This window comes from Pogonomyrmex barbatus, unplaced genomic scaffold (genome assembly GCF_055798465.1).
Source record: "Pogonomyrmex barbatus isolate J1 unplaced genomic scaffold, ASM5579846v1 scaffold15, whole genome shotgun sequence".
Lineage (NCBI taxonomy): Eukaryota > Metazoa > Arthropoda > Insecta > Hymenoptera > Formicidae > Pogonomyrmex > Pogonomyrmex barbatus.
This window is the reverse complement of record NW_028297111.1, coordinates 5,032,130-5,051,605: the sequence shown is the minus strand read 5'-3', so window position 1 is coordinate 5,051,605 and position 19,476 is coordinate 5,032,130. Positions and strand designations below refer to the sequence as shown.

Here is a 19,476-nt window from a genome sequence, read left to right as displayed (position 1 = left end):
ATCCCGAGTTCAAATCCAGTCGATCTCCGTTTATTTTTCCGAATCTAATAAATATCATTCAGTATTATATAAATATATATATGAATTATTATATATATATATATATATATATATATATATATGAATATAAATCTAGATAATATAAATCTGAAGTAATAAAAAATTATTATTAAATTTTTACATATTTTTATTCAAAAATTGTAAAAGAATGCTGAAATTAATTAATTAATTGAATGAACAAAGACAATTATGAAGAATCGGAAGGCAAGTTAAAATATTTATGTAAAATAGTAATATTTATATATTTTTATAATCTAAAGCTATCCCAGTCAACACGCTTGTCGAAAAGACGTCTTTCAGACGTTTTAAATAGACGTTTTTAAGAAAATACCAAAAAGACGCTTTTAAGACAACTTTTGGACAATTTTCAGACGTCTTAAAACAGATGACTTTAAAACAATATAAAAAAGACACTTTTAAGATAACAACTTTTGGACATCGTTTTTAAGATATTTTCAGTTAAAGCCGATAATGACCATATAACAATGAGTATAATTATTACTTTTATTGACTTGCAATCGTAAAACTAATGAGTACGTATCCCGACAGCCAAACCTGAAAAGACAGATGCGCAAAGTCTGTTATAAATTTCTGATGCTAAAAAGCCAACAAATTGCTAACAAATTCTGTAATATTCTGTAATATCTGACAATGTTAGCAAACTGCTGCTAGAAACTTGACAGAATCTGTTGACATTCTGTACCAGCAGATTGGCAGCAGAAATCGAGCAAATCCTGCAGACTGCCATCAGATTGGCGGCAGAAAGCGAGCAGGACCTGCGCGATACAATTTGATGGCAAAATCTGTTCAATTTCTGCTGCCAGTCTGCTGATATAGAATGTCAACAGATTCTATCACCAGAATGTAAGCAGAATGAGTTCTCAGATGAAGTCAGTCTGCTAACATTTTGCTGACTGGATAATTTCCGATATTGCCGATAACATCAGTGTCAGTAGTTAACTGCTTTATTTTCCGGTGGACAACTGCGTACTCCGATATCACGTACGACTTTAATCCAAGGTACTTTTTTGTTTTCTTAAATAATATTATATAGATTGTTAAATATAATTAGAAATATCTTTGTATATATTTTTTATAATATTTTTTGCATGCATTTCATATTTTATAAACAGTTTTTATAAATTTTGAGGTTATATCTATAAAAATTATACGGCAAATAATATAGCGAATCCTAATGGCGTTGGAGGGTGTCGCCGCTGCAGTCCGACCTGCATCCATCGAGAGAATAGGACCATCATCTCTCTGGAGTACCGGTCGTGGGGATTCGAAAGAATACATGTATATATGTATATTGTAATATATATATATATATGTATCATTGTATTGTTGACGTGTTATTCTAAACACGTTATTTGCGATAAATATCATCACATGCCTCGGTAGTCGAAAGGATAAGATGCCTGCCCGGTAAGCAAGAGATCCAGGTTCGATTCCTGGCTGAAGTGGTATTTTTTCGCAAAATAATTACGAGTTTTCACGACTGGTTCGTGGTCGGGCCCCGCCGTGACGCACACCCTCCCTTCTTATTTGGGTCCTAATTATTCTTTTTATGTCAAACTTGTTATGTTGTAGTTTTGTCATATAAAAAGTTCATAAATTTTACAAACTGAAAGATCTTACCGAAAAGAAACGAAATAGATTCCAAATGGGCAGTAGTAGCGTCTAATGGGCTCTAGTAGCGTCTAATAAGACATCTAAAAAGTATCTTATTAGGACAATCAAAAGACATCTGATAAGACGTCTACAAAGTGTCTTATAAGACATTTAAAAGTTGTCTTATGAGACGTAAAATCTAAAAAATGTCTTATAATTCAAAACTTGTTTTATAAGACGTCTAAAATCGGGACATAAAACGTCTTTCTGTATATCTTTTTAGACATCCTAAAAACCATTAGGATGTCTTTTAGTGGTCTTAATGTGCACTTTAATTTCACCATTAATTTAGAGTTTCATTTGTACACACATTCAAGCTTTGGTGAGCAAAAATCTTGAGGAATCTAATTCAGAGAGAGCAATATTATTACAAAGTCATCACATCATTAAATTTGATATTAGATCTCTTTAGGGCATCATTTATCTCTCTTCTAAACATCGATATGTTTTATGTAAAGCTACAAAAGAAAAAAATATGAAAATATTTAAAGAAATATTTAAAATAAATTAGGATACATATTAAATCATTTTTATCTATTTCTATTTCTTGTGAGTTAATTTCCTTCAATCTCATTCATTAAATTTTTAAACCATTACATCATCGCTGCTTGTTATCAATGGTGATTTATAATGATTTTAATTTCTATATTTTCTTTTAATTGATTAAAATACTGCAAGTACAGAAAAGTGAGATATTACAGAGAAGGAAAATTAAAACGGAAAAATATACATTAAGAAATAAAATATTAGTTATAGAAATTATAACCATTTCTGCAAACTTACGTCGTCATTTAAGAAGAAAAATGCTGCTGAAACCTGCAATGATTGTGCTGCATATGGAGAGAACGTTGTAAGTCATACTACATGTAAAAGATGGTATCAAAAATTTCGCCAAGGAGATTTCAATCTTGAAGATGAACCGCGTGCTGGACGCCCTCAAAAGATTGAAACGGACGAATTGCAAGCACTGCTGGATATAAACTCTGCGCAAACTGAAAAGGAGCTTGCAGAATAGTTTGGCGTTACGCAGCAAACCATTTCCGTACGTTTACATACGATGGGAAAGGTTCAGAAGGAAGGCAGATAGGTTCCGCATGAATTGTCCGAAGACAACAAAAATCGTCGGCGTGACACTGCACTCACTTTGCTTTCAAAGTTCCGGAAAAAAGATTTTCTGCACAAAATCATTACAGACGATGAAAAATGGATTCTTTATGATAATCCTAAACGTAGAAAATCATGGGTTGACCCTGGTCAACCTTCGACATCGATGCCAAAATCTAATATCCACGCCAAGAAGACTTTGCTCTATATCTGGTGGGATTGGAAAGGTGTGTTGTAATACGAGTTGTTACAATCGGGTGAAACAATCACGGCAGACCGCTACCAACAACAATTGACCAATTTGAGCGATGCATTAGAAGAAAAGAGGCGATTTGCTGGCCAAGGACGTCGTAAAGTGATCTTGCTTCATGACAATGCTCGACCACATGTTGCGAAAGCGACTCAGGACCATATCTTAGGCTGGGAACTTCTCCCGCACGCGGCGTATAGCCCAGACATGGCGCCTTCCGATTACTACCTATTCCGGTCGCTGCAGCATCATTTGGCTGATACACATTTCGTGAGATTTGAAGAGATACGAAAATGCATTGATGCTTTATCGCTTCGAAGCCGGTGAACTTCTATCGTCAAGGAATTCGCAAGCTACCCGAAAAATGGCAAAAGGTTGTTGATGCAAACGGGGAATATTTTGCTGATTAATAATTTTTTGTTTGTTTTTGAATAAAGATCGAATTTTACAAAAAAAAGTTCAGAACTTTTTTGTACACCTATAACGGTCTCGCTTTTCCGCGCGGAGAGCGGTCAGTCGGTTACCAGGGGGAGAAGCGAGGACGTTGGAGACAGAAAGGCGTGATTAACTTGTGAGGCGAGATTGATAATAAATAACGATATTTATTTAATTAAGAGTGGTGCGATGGAATGCACCGAATCGTCGCGTTAAATATTCGTGGCCGTAGACGGGCGAGGCGGCGTTCGGCGCGCGGACAATTGTAAATACAAAATAAGAGATCGCTCGGGCGGTCGGCGCGATACTGATCGCGGTGCGCAGTTCGGTGGCGCGGGGCGCGCGCGGCGGCGGCGGTGTCGCACGTGTTGTCGCGGACCTTTAAATCGGCGATTTAAACGGGCACGCGTGTCGCGGGTATTGTCGCGAGGGTGGATATTTCGCGAGGTCGGCGGATCGTTGAGATCGGAGAACGGGTGTGCCCGTTCCCTGCCGAGAGTGCTCGGCTGACGGGGGGTGTGCCCCTCGTCTGTTTGAGTGAACGCCGAGTGAACTCGGCCAGCCGGGGAGAGCCCCGGCTGTGTGCGGAGAGAAGGTGGCGGTGCCGAGTGTACTCGGCTGACCAGGGAGTACCCTGGTGCTCGGAGAGGTAGTATCGGGGAGAACCCCGGTACTCGGCGGTGAAATCTCGGAGCGGCAGAGTCGGGTCGAGCGAACTCGACGCGCTGGGGAGACCCCAGCAACTCTCGGCTTGCCGTGCGAGCTACGGAGACGGTTTTCGGCCAGGCCAAGCGAACTTGGCGCGTTGGGGAGAGCCCCAACAATCTCAGGCTTGCTGCCGGTTTCGGAAGATCGTTTCCTCGAGGCGAGCTCTCGGAGACGATCTAGGAACAGGAGTAAACGGAGCGTGAGTGAGTGCTTTTTTGTGGAGAGCGATGCCTTTTTATATCCGAGATCGACCTCGGTATTTTCGGTCGGATCGGTCGGATTGGTCGATCTCGGGGTTGGCATCCCTCTCCCCAGGAGCGGAAAAAAGGATCGGGGGGATGATTTTTTGGGTAGGGAAGGAATTCGTAGGGAAGGTAGCGGCGCGGCGCGGTGCGGGGTGGTTGCGCGCTTGTGGACGCGGTCGTGGCGCGGTGCGGGACGTTCGCTCGGTTGCGTGGCGCGGCGTCGGTGCGGTGCGGGACGCTTTCGCGCTCGGTGGTACGGTGCGTGGCGCGGCGCGGGGGGCGTTCGCGCTTGTTGACGCGACGCTTGGCGCGGTGCGGGGAAATACCACGAAAACATACGTGTTTTCGCGGTATTCTCTGACGCTTTCGGAGTTCGTGTGTACAAGAGATTAAAAAGGAGGCATTGCTGCCTCTTTGCGGCCACTGCCGCACTCCGCCTGATGTTCGGCGGTCCCCGACGGATGGTCGGTCGGGGGAAATCCGGAGGAGGAACGGAGCGGAAGGATGCGCTCCGTTACACACCTAATATAATAGAGACATTGAAAGTTATACACGTAGACGTATGGAAATTTTGTGATAGACATGTTTCCGACGGTTACTTGGAAACGTTGGTTGAAATGCTTCAAAGACGTGTTACAGTATTTCAAGTACCTGAAACGCAGAAAGTCGCATATTTATTGCACTTTGTTAGTACTTCATCATTCGATTTATGTGATAAGCTTGCCGGATGACCTATATGACAAAGCATACGAAATTCTCACAACGAAATTGATTTTTATTCAGCTCCATTAGAAATTGCGAAAAACTATCACTATCAAAGGAAACAAATGGAAGGTGAATCGATACAACAATTTGTAACTGCATTTCATAAATTAAGCATTAATTGCAATTTTAGCCAGTATCTACAAACGGCATTAAGAAATCAACAAGTGTTTGGACTCAGGAGCAAACATATCCAATAGATTGCTGGAAACCAAGGATCTTACGTTTGAAAAAGCAGTTGAAATTGTTACATCAATGAAACTATCAGAAAAAGATGTTAGATGCAATCAAATACAGTCTCTTTAACGTCGCAAGCCAGAAAGAGTCGACGGTGTTTAGGAATCGTGCAGTTCGAATCAAAAAAGATTCAGAAGGAAAATCAATGGATCGAACATAAGTAAATGCAGTGATTTCAATACAAATTCGAGTAGTAGTAATAATACTAATATTAGTTTTAGGTGCAGAGACAGACATTACGCTTCTAAATGCTTTTTGAGTAAAGATATTATTTGTAACAATTGCGGTATTAAAAATCACTTGCAAAAAATATGCACGAAAAAGAAGAAAGCCACGCTATCCTCGGCAAACTTTTTAAGAGAAGTTATGTGGACCAAAGCGAGCACAAAGAATTTCGAGAAAAATTTCTTGCAACGTTAATAATCAAAGAATCTCGTATTTGTTTCGAAATAGATAGTGATGCAGCAGTTGTTACAATTGTAAATAAGCCTTTCCTCAAATCCAATTTTCCCAATATTTGCATTAAAAAATCGGATTTAGAATTGGTTACGTTTTATAGAACAACAGTACCGGTCATTGAGTTTGCTAAAGTTAATATTCGTTACAAACAGAAAAATCACTACATATATACATTTCAAAATTAAATCAAGAACTCTTATCGAGAATGGATTCATCAGCTGAGCGTATAGTTGACACACACATTATTTTCGTTGTCTATATAGACAGAAAATAAAGTACAAGAAATTTTACAATAATACGAGTCATTCTAAAGAGACAAAAATTAAAGGCATTCAAGCGAGATTAAATGTAAAAGAAAACGCGCGTCCAATATTTTTGAAAGCAAGAAAAGTATCTTTCAAATTAGGATTCCTAGAACGAGAAATAGAAAAACTAATAAATATAGGTGTGTTCGAAAGAACTAACTAATGCGTCGACTTGGATGACACCAATTGTGCCGGTATTAAAAAAAAATAATACAGTTCGATTATGCGGAGATTTCAGCGTGACAGTTAACAAAAATCTAATTGTAGATAAATATCCATTATCAACAGTAGACGAACTTTTCAGTATCTTAATCGGAGGTGATAAATTCACGATTGACTTTAATAAGCAAGCTTATTTATAAATGAAAATTTATTCGGATGATAGAGAGATGTTGACTTATCTCGGACTTTTTAAGTGTACGCGGTTACTGTATGACATTGCTTCGGCACCAACCATTTGGCAATGTGAAATTGAAAGCATCTCAAAAGGAATACCGAGGATTTTTCTTAGATAATATTAAAATAACGGAACCGGATGACCAAACACATTTAAGTAAGGCACATTTAAGTAAGACTCGAGGAGGTTTACATACCTCTGAAAACATAATATTTGAATTAATAGAGATGAATGCGAATTTTTCAAGAGCGGCATTCATTATTGGGTATTTTATTGATAAAACAGATATTCAGTGTGCGGAATTGAGACCGTTCACTGGAACGACTCTCGACTAAGGATCCGATGGGTGATAGAATGACGAAAATTCTTGAGAAAAAAATCACATTAATTTAATAAGTCAGTTTTTTACAGTGTAATGTACAGAATATAGAGTCTGACGGTGGCGTACACGGTGGTTGATAAGATAGAACAGATGTTCGCTAGGCAGATTGCACGTATTGGATTGATTAGTACGAATTGTGGTCACGTGATTGGAGAATGTCCGTAGCATGAGAGAATGATCGCAAGTTCTTGCACCTTGATCAAACATAACGAATGACGACGTGCTGATTCAAGCTAAGATACGTACACTTTTCATTCTTTGAGAATTCGCTCTTTGAGAATGCTCGCAGTAAATATTCTTGTCGAGTTCGAGACACTAGAATCTCGATGTGACGAGAGAGAATGTGAACTAGGGATTCGTTACGATTCAAAATTCGGCTTCGCCGAAAAGTCTCTTGCAACGACGATTTACGTAACGTTATTACGAGACGAGTGAGATGACAAGTCTAACTTGACAGTCTAACGACACGAGCTGAATTTACGAGTACGACAAGAGCACTGACTTGACGACACGAGCACGGTATACTTTCCAGGAACAAGGATTATGGTTGACTCGTAGAGAATTTTGGTAACGAGAGCTTTTCGAGAAGCTTGCGGGATCATCCGATTGATTTCGTTCTATCAGCGATTGACACGATGAATCATGTGATTTTCGGCCAATCAATAGTACACACATACGTTCCGTCGAAAACAACACTGCCCTTGAAGGGTGGCTGATAATTACTTCTGTATGATAGGTATCGACGGGCTACCTGGCGCCATCGATCGGAGGGTAATCGATCACCGCGGATCGTCACGTGCGCTTCGCGTGTTCCGCGTCTCGCTTTCAGGCGATTTATTTCAATTTCGAATAATAAAGAAAGAAATAATGGAAGCAATAGACAATATGCGTTGACCGAAAAACATTTCGGAACTGCACGCATTTCTCAGTTTAGTTAATTATTATAATAGATTTATCTAAAATTCAAGTACACTTCTATTATCGCTACGCTTTGAGATAGGAAAGATAGAAAAGAAGTATCCTTTATTTGGTCAAAGACATGCGAGCGAGTGGATTCATGAGTGGAGGCTAAACGTGAATTCAAGAGTGACAAAATTTTGATGCAACGTTGCCATTAATAGTATCAGACGCAAGCCCGCACAATGTAGAAACGGTCTGTCTGTGTCTGAAAAAATCTCCAGATGGCGCGGAGAAGATTATTTAATATGCTCAAGAGAAAATATGCGCAAGTAGAAGATACAAGGAAGCATATGCTATTGTGTTTGCTGTAAAAAAAGTTTCATCAATATTTATATGGCAATCGATTTACGTTATATGGATTACTATTCACTAGCGCAAATTTTCTCGCCAAAAAAATCATTATCTATGCATATTGCAATGAGAATGCAACATTACGCAATTTTCCTTCAAGTATATTCTTGTGATATAAAATACAAAAATACTAAGTTACACGGAAATGTAAATGGCCTTTCGCGACTACTAATTAAATTAGAAGATAATTTCGAATACGTTCATTACAACACGTTCATTACAACGTAATTGATCATTATAAAATTAAGATGATTAATTTCCTACCAATTACGCATTCAATCTCGCTACAGAAACTAGAGATGACCCCGAATTATATGCACTACTGAAAAGATTGCAAAGCGGCAAAGAAATAAACTTATGCGATTGTTTTAATATTCCACAATTGGAATTTAATGTTCAACAGGGTGTTATTTTACGCAATGGGCAGTTATACCACGTAAATTACGAAAGGATATTTTGGCCGAACTTCATTAAGAACATTTTGGCATTGTCAAACTGAAGAAAATGGCTAGACGTTATTGTTGATGGCCAGGAATCGAGAAGGATCTTGAGAATACAGTAAAAAATTGCAGGAATTGTAATGCAACACGCAACAATCCAAAAATCCAATCGGTGGCCACCAACTATTTTTCCATTCCAAACAATGCATATAAATTGCAGGCCCGTTTATGAGTAATACTGCCTGGTCCTAGTCGATGCATTCTCGAAGCGGCTAGAGATGCATATTACAAAGAACATGATTAGCAATATGACTGTACAAAAATGCAGGAAAATATTTTATATTTTCGGCATTTCGGAAATTGTAGTTTCCAATAACGGACGATATTTCTGCGCAAATGATTTCAGAAAATTTCTACGACTGAACGAAATTCAACATAAGACTATGGCACCATTTCACCCAACAACAAACGGGCAAGCGGAACGGTTCATATAAACGAGCGTTAACGAAAAGATTTTAAAATTCTATGATATCTAACACGGAACTGAACAAGGCCGTACAACAAACACTTTTATGTTATCGAATACTGCATCAAAGCTCAGGTCTGCCCGCCGAGAGAATGTTTAATCGTAGATTACGCACACGATCAGATTTACTTGTTACTTTACTACAAATTGAGAACGATTCTCATAATAATAGAATTACAAGCGGCAGTAAAATTCAAAAATTTAACATAGGCAATCAGGTCAAATGTCGAAACCATTATGGAAAAGCAAAATGAATGTTTGAAAATGAATGGTTGAAAAAACTACATGTAAACTAGGACAATTATATTATCTGATACGTCTAGAGAACGGTAGAAAATAGAAAATAAAAAAGACACATCAATCAAATTCAAAAAGTTGGGAATATCGCATCACCAAAGGAAAACCGTAAAGAACTATTTGATTACGAGCTACCGAAAGCCCAAAGTGAAAAAATGGAGGCAAAATTAGATGAAGAAGCATCATCCAAGGAAACAAGACTATACGAAATGAACCGGATGTCATGTTATCACGAAGATCAATGCGAGTTGTTATCCCTGTCAACGTTATGGTTATGTTTCTTAATACATCGGGAGAAAGAGATGTTATGTGCGTACAAAAATCTCTTGTGGCAGGTTCTGTACATGCTGTATGTGCTCTCTCCGCAACGCGCGATACGCGCACATGGAGAGCGACGAGATCTCTCGAGTGTGTGCGAGTGCCCCAGTCGAAACCAAGAGACCAGTGAAAAAAAGGTATCTTTCCGAACACAATTCAAAAATCGATTGTACTTTTGTATCAGCGTTAAATATATTTGTTTAAATATATTTGTATGTTTGTAATTTCGACGTCTCATCACTCATTTACCTTCGAACACAACATTTTTTTACACTTTTATTAATATAGTTTTTTTAAAAAAATACTGTTTTATTACTAATTATTAAATAAATGTTTAGATACATTTTTTATAAATTGTTTAAATAAATAGATCACAATATCAGAGATCATGATCAAGATTTGCACAATAATCCGTGATGATAGTATTGAATAACTAAACAAAGTTATCAGATGACGTTCCATCTCAATTGTATGAGTGCCTCCTCCAAAAGATCAGTTATAGTCCTCCCTCTCTAGCGTCCTCCATGCCAAGGTTTGAAGCAATTTTTTAGAAACTGTCTTCCTACTTTCTCGAGCCCCTTGGCCCTACTTGGCCATGATGTCACTCCTTCAAAACCGTACGTTATTAATTTGGGTTTATTTTGTCAAAAATGAATTGGAATTTAATCAAGGAATGATTTATCGGAGGAGACGTTTATATAATTAAGATAGAATTTTACTTGGTAAGTTCGTTCATTCAATTGTATTTCGCGTTTTCTCCTCAGATCACCAATCGTAGATGTTTAAAACCGTACGACAAGAAAACTTGCTTATTAAACTGTGCTGTAATAAAAATTATCTGTAATTTAATCAAGCAAGTAATATAGCTTTGACGAATCTACTTCGTTTGTTAATGATTCTGTTATTATAAAACTTAATAAATGTTTGAGAGGATTTTGTCCAACGGTCTTCCTAATAATCCACACTTATTTCTTACTATTTACCGGCAGAAGTTAAAACATGACGAGTCGAATATCCATACCATTTTGTTTCAGAAGATCTTTAATCCAACAATTTATTATTATAATTAACGATTACGTTGTAACTTTCTAATGAGATTTCTGCCATGATAAAAAGAGATTTGTTACCTTATTTTTTATCTTTTCGGTTCGTTTTAAGTAGGACTCCAGATTAGAAGCCACGCAGATCGCTACATTCTCTGCAAAATATAGAAGAATTAAATTTGGCTGGACTCGATTGGGTCTTGATGTTTTAATACATGCTGGAACTTTTAGATGTGGTCTTTGAACTTCTTAATATTTCTAGATGTCAGAGTTTGCATACGTTAACCAGTAATAAAAACCATCAAAATCACGAGTTTCTCGGATAACTGTCTGAGAGTTATTTATTAATTAGGAAACCATTCTTTGACACAATCAAGAACAATCTTCGGATCCTAAGTAACATTATAGGCAATGAAGATCACAAATTAGATGTGTCTCTACAAAATCTTTTAATGTCCGGATTTTCTCCAATCTTTTGTCTCAATATTAAGACAATAGCTGATCTCATGGAGTTGACAGTGCCATACAAAGCTCCATTCTTAAATTTGTTAGTAAGAAATTTCAGGATATCTGATACCTTTGCTGAATGAATTTCGGTATTCGTTGAACGACAAAATTTTCACTATTTTTTTGAGTGCACTCTCATATTGCCGTAAAGATAAATCCGCCAATGAAGCCATGTTAATCTTGATTGAGTCTCTGGCTGGAAACCTTTCAAATTAAATGTTTGCTGGAAGATAATCCTATCACCAGGGAAAGCTGGGACCAAAGTGAGTATGATTGACTGTTAAAAGAAAGTAACAGGTTATAATTAAGTTTTAAAAAAATAGATTGCGAAAAATAGATTCAAATATTGCCACTTTAAATATTAAGGCAACTCGGCCAATTTGGAACAATAATTCCTCTAGATTTATCGTTATTAATCTTTTTTAACATTTTTAAAATTAAAGATAAATTAATGAAGGAAATAGAAAAAATATTCACTCCAGTTCATTGTAAAAGCATTGATTACCATAGAATGTGGATCCTTCTTCCAAGAAATATATTTATAACATTTGGTATTTGCGCGACTGGCAAATAATCGATTTCTGGATTTTCAAAGAAAAGTCTTAGAAATCTCTTTAAAAACCTCGTGAAACAAACCGTATTCAGATTCAGATTCCACATGTCTTGATTCAAAATCGACAATAATATTTTCTTTTATTTTCAAAAAAGTAAATATTTTTACGGGTATTATCCGTGTCATTATGCATTGTTGAATGCCAATGTTTCATGAACATTGCAGTTCACTTCATCAAGGCGAAGAGCAGCCTGATACTATACTGCTTCTCCGGTGAAGTTCCCTTATATACGTTGTATGAGAAGAGGGTAGGAGTGGAGAAAAGTGGGGGAGGAGATAAATATTGGCTAAAAGTTTGATGAAGAGGGAGAGAGAGAGGGAGTGGGGGGGAGTCACTTTCAATCAGGAGAATGGTTTCCTATATGTCACTTATATTGTAACTATTATCTCTATTTAGGTTATCATGATGTTTTTGAATCTCTATAACCTCTCTCTGTGAACAAACTTCGGGGGCGACAATGGATCCCCTATTTCTCTTGTAATCGCTAACATCTTCATGGAGAACTTCGAGAAGGAAGCCCTATGCAAAACGTCTAAGAAACCTGAAATTTGGTTCCGTTATGTAGACGATACTTTTGTAATCTGGTGACATGATAGAGCAGAACTATGAAAATTCCAAAATTTCCTCAACACTCAACATTTCAATATCCGCTTCATTATGAAAATAGAAGAAAATAAAAGAGTCCTAGATGTACTGTATAATAATGATTAAGAAAGCTAACTCCTTAGATCATCAGAAAACTGACACACACAGATAAATCACAACACAAATATCTGCATGCGGAATCACATCCAATACAAAAACAGTCAGCAATCAACTCATTAGTACATAGAGCTCACTGTTTCTGACAAAGAATATTTACAGACGGAACTCAACCACTTGAAACTACAATAGAATCCTATAATAGAATGAACACGACAAAAATATAAATAAAATAATCAACAGACACATAAACAAGACAAGAAAGCCACACGCACAAGTATCACATGACGAGACAGACAGAAAAATCCTCTCCATCCTTCCATATATAAAAGAAACAATCAATTGCATCGGCAGAATTCTAAAGAAATACAACATCCGAACTATCTTTAGACTCTCCAAGAAAATAGGACAAATCTTGAAGAATCCTAAAGACCAAAGACTTCCATTCAGCTCAGCAGGAGTGTATAAAATACCTTGCTCATGCGAAGTATACATTGGGAAAACCGGGAGAATGGTACATATGAAAGAATATCAATGTGATGTCAGATTAAAACACAGTCAGCACAGTCAGCATCAGAACATAATATTGAAACAGGACATCAAATACTATTTGATAAAACAACAATAGTTACGGCTATCTCGTTTTCCAAGGAAGTACAGAGAGGCTATAGAGATTCAAAAACATCACGACAACCTAAATAGAGATAATGCTTACAATATAAGTGACATATGAGAAACCATTCTCCCGATTGATCGAAAATGACTCCCCCCACCTCCTCTCTCTCCCCCTCTCCATCAAACCTTTAGCCAATTTTTATCTCTCCCCCATTTTCCTCCACTCCTACTCTTCTCTCATACAGTGTATATAAGGGAACTCCAGTATCAGGCTGCTCCTCGCCCTGATGAAGTAAATTGCAATGTTCACGAAACGCTGACATTCAACAATGCATAATGATATGAATTATATCCGTAAAAATATTTACTTTTTTGAAAATAGTAACCATGGAAGTCTTAAAAACATTTTCTTCCATTGTAATATAGAAGACAAAAATCCAAATATTTCGTGCCTCATTTCCAAATATATTTTGACATTTGATCCAATTTTTAAATTAAATACCGCCCATATAATTAATATAAGATATTAATTGTCTAATCGTAACAGGATATTGTAATTTCTCAAATGTTTAGCAAAAGGTTTTAATGCAAAAATGCTGCTTTGAGTTCTAATAAATTAAGTTCCCTTTCATGAGGCTTCCAATAATCGCGAATTGATTCATTTTTACATGCTACTCCCCAAACTGTTGAAGAAGCATTCGAGAAAATGTGTCGTGGAACAGTTGTTGAACTATAAATAAGATAAATGTTTTCTTTCCACCAAGATAAATCTTCTTCAATCATCGTTGATAAAATCATTTGCGCTTCAAAATTATCTCCGTTATTTCTAAATGCAATGAATTTTTCACGTTCTTTCAAATAGACCCAACCATATTTTGCCGCTAAACAACAATAGCCAAGATTGTCTACGAGCGAAGCAAACTCTCAAATTTTGCAACACTTGCTGACATAAAATTTTTAAAGCAAATTGAAAATATTATTACATCATCATTTTCATTTGGTAAATTTGTCCGGCTTAAGTGCATTTAGGTGCATTTATTTCTTTCATTAATGGGTTCATGTGAAATAGGATTAAAAAAGATGTTATAGTTTCATCTCGTTGAAGATCAACGAGTAATCGTGCGACATCACTGAGAACATTAATTATAGAGAATATTAATCTGTCTATATCTTTCTTTAGATGAAATCTCGAGATTATTGATCTTAAAACCGCAAGGCATACTATTTGTTGTTTTTTGACAATTCATTTATCTCAACGATTGGCTCTAAAAGAGCTTTGGTTGCTCAACTTCGTTAAGTTTTGGAAGCTCAAATGAAGAATGAAGATTCTCAGGAATTGGATACTTTTGATACATACTCTTTAATTTCCTGTTTTTGTAATCCCTCCATCAAAATTTTATTCCAGCAAATCAGAATCTCTTTGACAACCGCAAGTCTTCATTGTATGTCCATCGTTAAACGTTTATCCATAGCCTCAAGTATTTTTGAATCCACCTCAGAATCCGTTGTCATATTTTGTAGTATTTTACTACGTCGGAAAGTCGTTAACTCAATGAGATCTTTTGAAAATTTTTCAGATTCCCCTGATGAATATTAAATAACCCTAACATCCTGGGATGATCGAGACAATGATCTAGAACTATAGCTATCTGTTGAATCATTATTTTTGAATAGAGACTGTATTTCGTATGATATGCTCGATGAGATAACTCTTTTTCGGGGTCTCATGATCCGCAAAATAATAAATTTTAAGATAACCTAAATGTCCTAAATGTCTGAATGCCATGTTTGACATTAAATTGACTGAGCAGAACATTGTTCTCTTTTCTCTTTTTTGCTGTAGAATTTTTTCTATAGATGCTCTATCGAAATGACATTGCTTGAACGGTTGCCGTGAGATTTTGATACTTGATCGAAATATGATGACGTTACTTAAATGTTTACTGCAAGATTTTGATTTCCATTTTATTATCTTTATAATTATACTGGTGATCTTAGTTTTATAAAAAGAGGATAAGAAGAGAGGACGTGTGCCAAGATGGGGTCCGACCACGAACCAGTCGTAAAAATCCGCAATTATTTTGCGAAAAATATCACCTCAGCCAGGAATCGAATCTGGATCTCCTGTTGGGCAGGCATCTTATTCTTTCGACCACAGAGGCATGTGATGATATTTATCGCAAATAACGTGTTTAGAATAACATGTCAACAATTCAATGACACACACACACATATATATATATATATATATATACTACAATATACATGTATACTCTCGAATCCCCATGACCGGTATTCCAGAGAAATGATGGTCCTATTCTCTCGATGCAGGTCGGACCGCAGCGGCGATATTCTCCAACGCCACTCTTATCCCTGAGAAACATCTTTATTTCAAGCAAAAGCTCGAGAGGACAATTACACTCGGATAGTAAACTATTTCGCAGAGATGGCTCAGAGTTTATAAAACTAAGCTCGGAATCCAGTACGAGCAATAGAACACCTAACTCCTTCAACAGGTACTAGATTTGTATATAGCAAAATCTCCACTTGATCGAATTTTGATTACGTTACTTAAACATTTGACTTATGTTACAAATCTTAGGACATTACTTGAACGTTATTTCTTAGAGCGTTATTTAAACGCTATATTTCCTTGTTCTCAAAAATTCCAAATGGCTACGCCTTGTAAAAAAAGTAAAGGGTTACTTTTTTTAAGCGTTTTAATTCTCGATTTTGTTTTTCAAATCTTTTTTTTAATCATTTAATTTTCTTCTTCAAATTTTTTTTTATCATTATCCGAACATCTAATCCTGTTTCCCATATTTATTATTATCGAAGAATACTTTGCACAATTTAATAAATTTGCTGATTGATGGACAGAAGAAAAAGGAAATGACATCATGGCCGCTGAGTAGGGCCAAGAGGCCTAGAAAAGCAGGAAGATCTGGAGAGTTTCTAACAAACTGCTTCAAAACTTGTGGCATGGAGGATACTAGAAAGGGGGGACTACAACTGGTGATTTGAGGAGGAAGCGCAAAATACAATCTGAACACTTTTAGTTTTGATTCCTGGAAAAAAACACAATACAAATACATGCATTCAAAATGACAGTATTAATATTATTTCTTAGAATCTACTTACAAGATAATAGATTATGGCGAATAAATATTATCACTTACACTTCGAAACAAACTATCATCAACTATCAAACTTGCCGCAAAACTGAATGACATCATCGACCGCTAATTGCGCGAAAAAATAGCAAGCAAGCTATCTCACTCGCTTTTTCGTTCTTTTGCTTATTCTCGTTATGCATATATATTATTGCGGAGGCTGCGGAAACTTGAACTTGACAGAGATCTTTTAATAATCAATCAGAGTCGTGATGTAAGGAGCAGAAACTGTGGTTAGAGATATATTTTCTAATTTTTCACGAGGCACATTATACATTCAATATTGTACATTTAAAACGGACTAGTTTTTTTCCGTTTGAATCGGATATATATCTCGAGCGCGGAATAGCTCGTCGGTCGCAATTGATTCGGTTAATCAATCGTAAGATGTGAATTTAACAAGTAATTTATTGATTTGTTAATTCGATACAAGATGTTGATTCCAAATATCGATGTTGATGACACTATATGTAATTTAATGTTCGACCTGATGATATGTCGGATGTCCAATTGTCATAATTTATCTTGGCTGCGCACGAATAATGTGCGATTCGCGAGTCACACGTCGCCAGCGAATTGCCTTTCGCGACAGTCGATAGATTTCGTTAGCGCTCAGGTGACGGAACAAAAATGATGGCCATGACGTGTTGTTGATCTCGCATGCTTGACAATACGTGGCGCTATTTTTTTCTAATCTAGCAACGCGAGCCTAATTCGCGGCGAGGTGTTACAAAATACCGTGTTCGTAAATACCCTCCTGAACTAATCGGGTTTCGCGGTGCGTTCCGAGCAGAGGATCGTAGTCACGGAACGGTGCATAAAAATATGCACCGTTACTCATTCAATATTGTTACTTCTGAGATGCCATCATAAATTCAAAAAGCAATGTATTTCAATCCTAATTTTCCGCCCGTTTGCACTAAGTGAGCAAGGTTTCGTATTGGTACTGTCATTTTATGGCATGAGTCATATGTACCAATCATGTAAAACTCGATGTCAAGACTCTATTTCCAAAAGCTCTACTTGGATTCAGCTAGCGCCTTTCATGACGGAAATTGCAACTGTACAAAGACGACGACGATAATAATGACATTTTTTAAAGTAAAAATTTCTGGATCAGACTTTGCGTCATAATATCTTTGTTCGTAGGACATATACAAAAAAAAAAAAAGTAAAAACACTTTTGTTATGCAAATTAAATCCAAGTTATCGTTTGAGTCTTCTTAAAACCTGATCGGTTGAGCCATTAATAAGATCCGTTAATATCGGGAGAACCTATACTCAAGAGAAGCAACAACTAAGTCATATGACCAGCTACCTCACGATTGATTGACATCAATATGAGCAGATTTGGACATTGCGATGCCACGTTGACGTTTGAACACATGTTGGTGATACATATGAAGTTGATGATACATATGAGGCTGATAGATAGTTGATCGTATTAATAATTGCTTGAAATTAATGTGCTTGAAATTAATATTATAATATATACTTAAATTTATAAATTTGACGAAAAATTAAATAATTTTATAAATTAAAATTATAAACATAAAAAAATTATAAATTAAATTAAAATTAAAAAATTAAAATATAACAAAAATTATAAATAAACTTTGATAGAAGAGATGTGCATTTAGGCATTGCAGTTATTTATGTTTATTTAGAGTTTATGAATAATTATTTGGTGACATACAGAACTCTTAATCAAATAATTTATTGTATATTACAAACACTGTTCACCGTGTTGAGTAGCATACAGGGTACTTTCCAACAAGTGAACACAGTAAGATACTGTGTCACACAATTGAACATAGTATATAGGTACTTGATGGAACACTTTTAATTTTCAAATTAGTTGCTTGATGACATTACCATACTGCATGTTATAGAGTTTAGCGGAGCAGAATGATTAATAAGCATTAAGTGATTGTTTTTTACTGTTACTGAATAAAATTTGATACAAATTTTATTTAACATTGATGAAGTATTCAATCGTTATATTTTCTAAATGTGGCTATGTTGCATAACTTCATTTCTAATCATAATCATTACAGTTAGTCTGATATCTAGCCGCAATTAATTTCAATTTAAAAAAAAAGATAATTTCTGTTTTAACAGTAAGTTTTATAAAGTCATCATATTAATAATTCATTGATTAATTATTATAAATGAAAATATTAAATTCATGTAAAATTGATATAAGCACATGATACAACATCATGTCATATCAGCACATGATACAGGATAGACACTGCATTTTTTAAGTTTTGTAACAAAATGTTCAGTTTTATATCAAATGTTCACTTCACACACATAGTCAATTCGACCTAACCACTAATTTCTGAGTATTTACAGTTCTAGAAATATTATAACATTGACTAAAGTTGGTAGTCGTGATAAATGACACAGCTGAACTCTACTCTACAAATGTGTCGATTTGCATCGTGCTGTGTCGTTGTAAGAAGGCACTTGTATCGACACTGTGTCACATTGCGTTACTTGTGTCTCTTAATAGAAGGCATCCACAGATATTATAATAGAAGTGATCAAGACTATACATTGGTATCAGATATCTGCAAGATGAGATTTTAAGAAGAAAATGGATTGCTGCGGTTGGAAGAGGCAAGAATTGGCCATCTAGTAATTCTCAAAAACTTTGAGAAGTTTTAGTAGGAACATTTTAAGCTTACAACCGATTCGCTATCCCTATTTTTACCGATACTTTATTCTTGTTCGTTGGAGCGGTGCTAACTTTCGGGGTGATTTATTAGTCATAGGGGATGAGCACAAAGTTAGGTCTTGCATATCTTGAGAACACATAAATCGAGGAACATTTTAAACCTAAAACCGATTCGCTATCTGTATTCTAACTGGTATTTTACTCTTGTACGATTGACAGGTATATTTAT

General features: G+C 36.2%; 2 protein-coding genes across 7 annotated transcripts in view; one reads left to right on the top strand and one right to left on the bottom strand.

The window, feature by feature from the left end:
* Positions 1–19,476, bottom strand: part of rho-5 (rhomboid-5) — a 473,385-nt gene that overhangs the window by 102,034 nt on the left and 351,875 nt on the right. The window lies entirely within an intron of this gene.
* Positions 5,094–11,020, top strand: LOC148937295 (uncharacterized). Its single transcript, XM_089073675.1, has 4 exons — positions 5,094–5,166; positions 5,260–5,310; positions 5,420–5,534; positions 5,786–11,020. The coding sequence occupies exons 1-4, from the start codon at positions 5,094–5,096 to the stop codon at positions 6,117–6,119; spliced, it is 573 nt and encodes a 190-aa protein (XP_088929801.1). The 3' UTR covers positions 6,120–11,020.

Excerpts from the sequence above, each read along its gene's own strand:
- LOC148937295 (XM_089073675.1), top strand. The coding sequence starts at position 5,094 with ATGCTTCAAAGACGTGTTACAGTATTTCAAGTACCTGAAACGCAGAAA. Across the intron at positions 5,311-5,419 it reads TCAAAGGAAACAAATGGAAG|GAGCAAACATATCCAATAGA; the intron begins GTGAATCGATAC and ends GTTTGGACTCAG. Across the intron at positions 5,535-5,785 it reads GTTAGATGCAATCAAATACA|TATGCACGAAAAAGAAGAAA; the intron begins GTCTCTTTAACG and ends ACTTGCAAAAAA.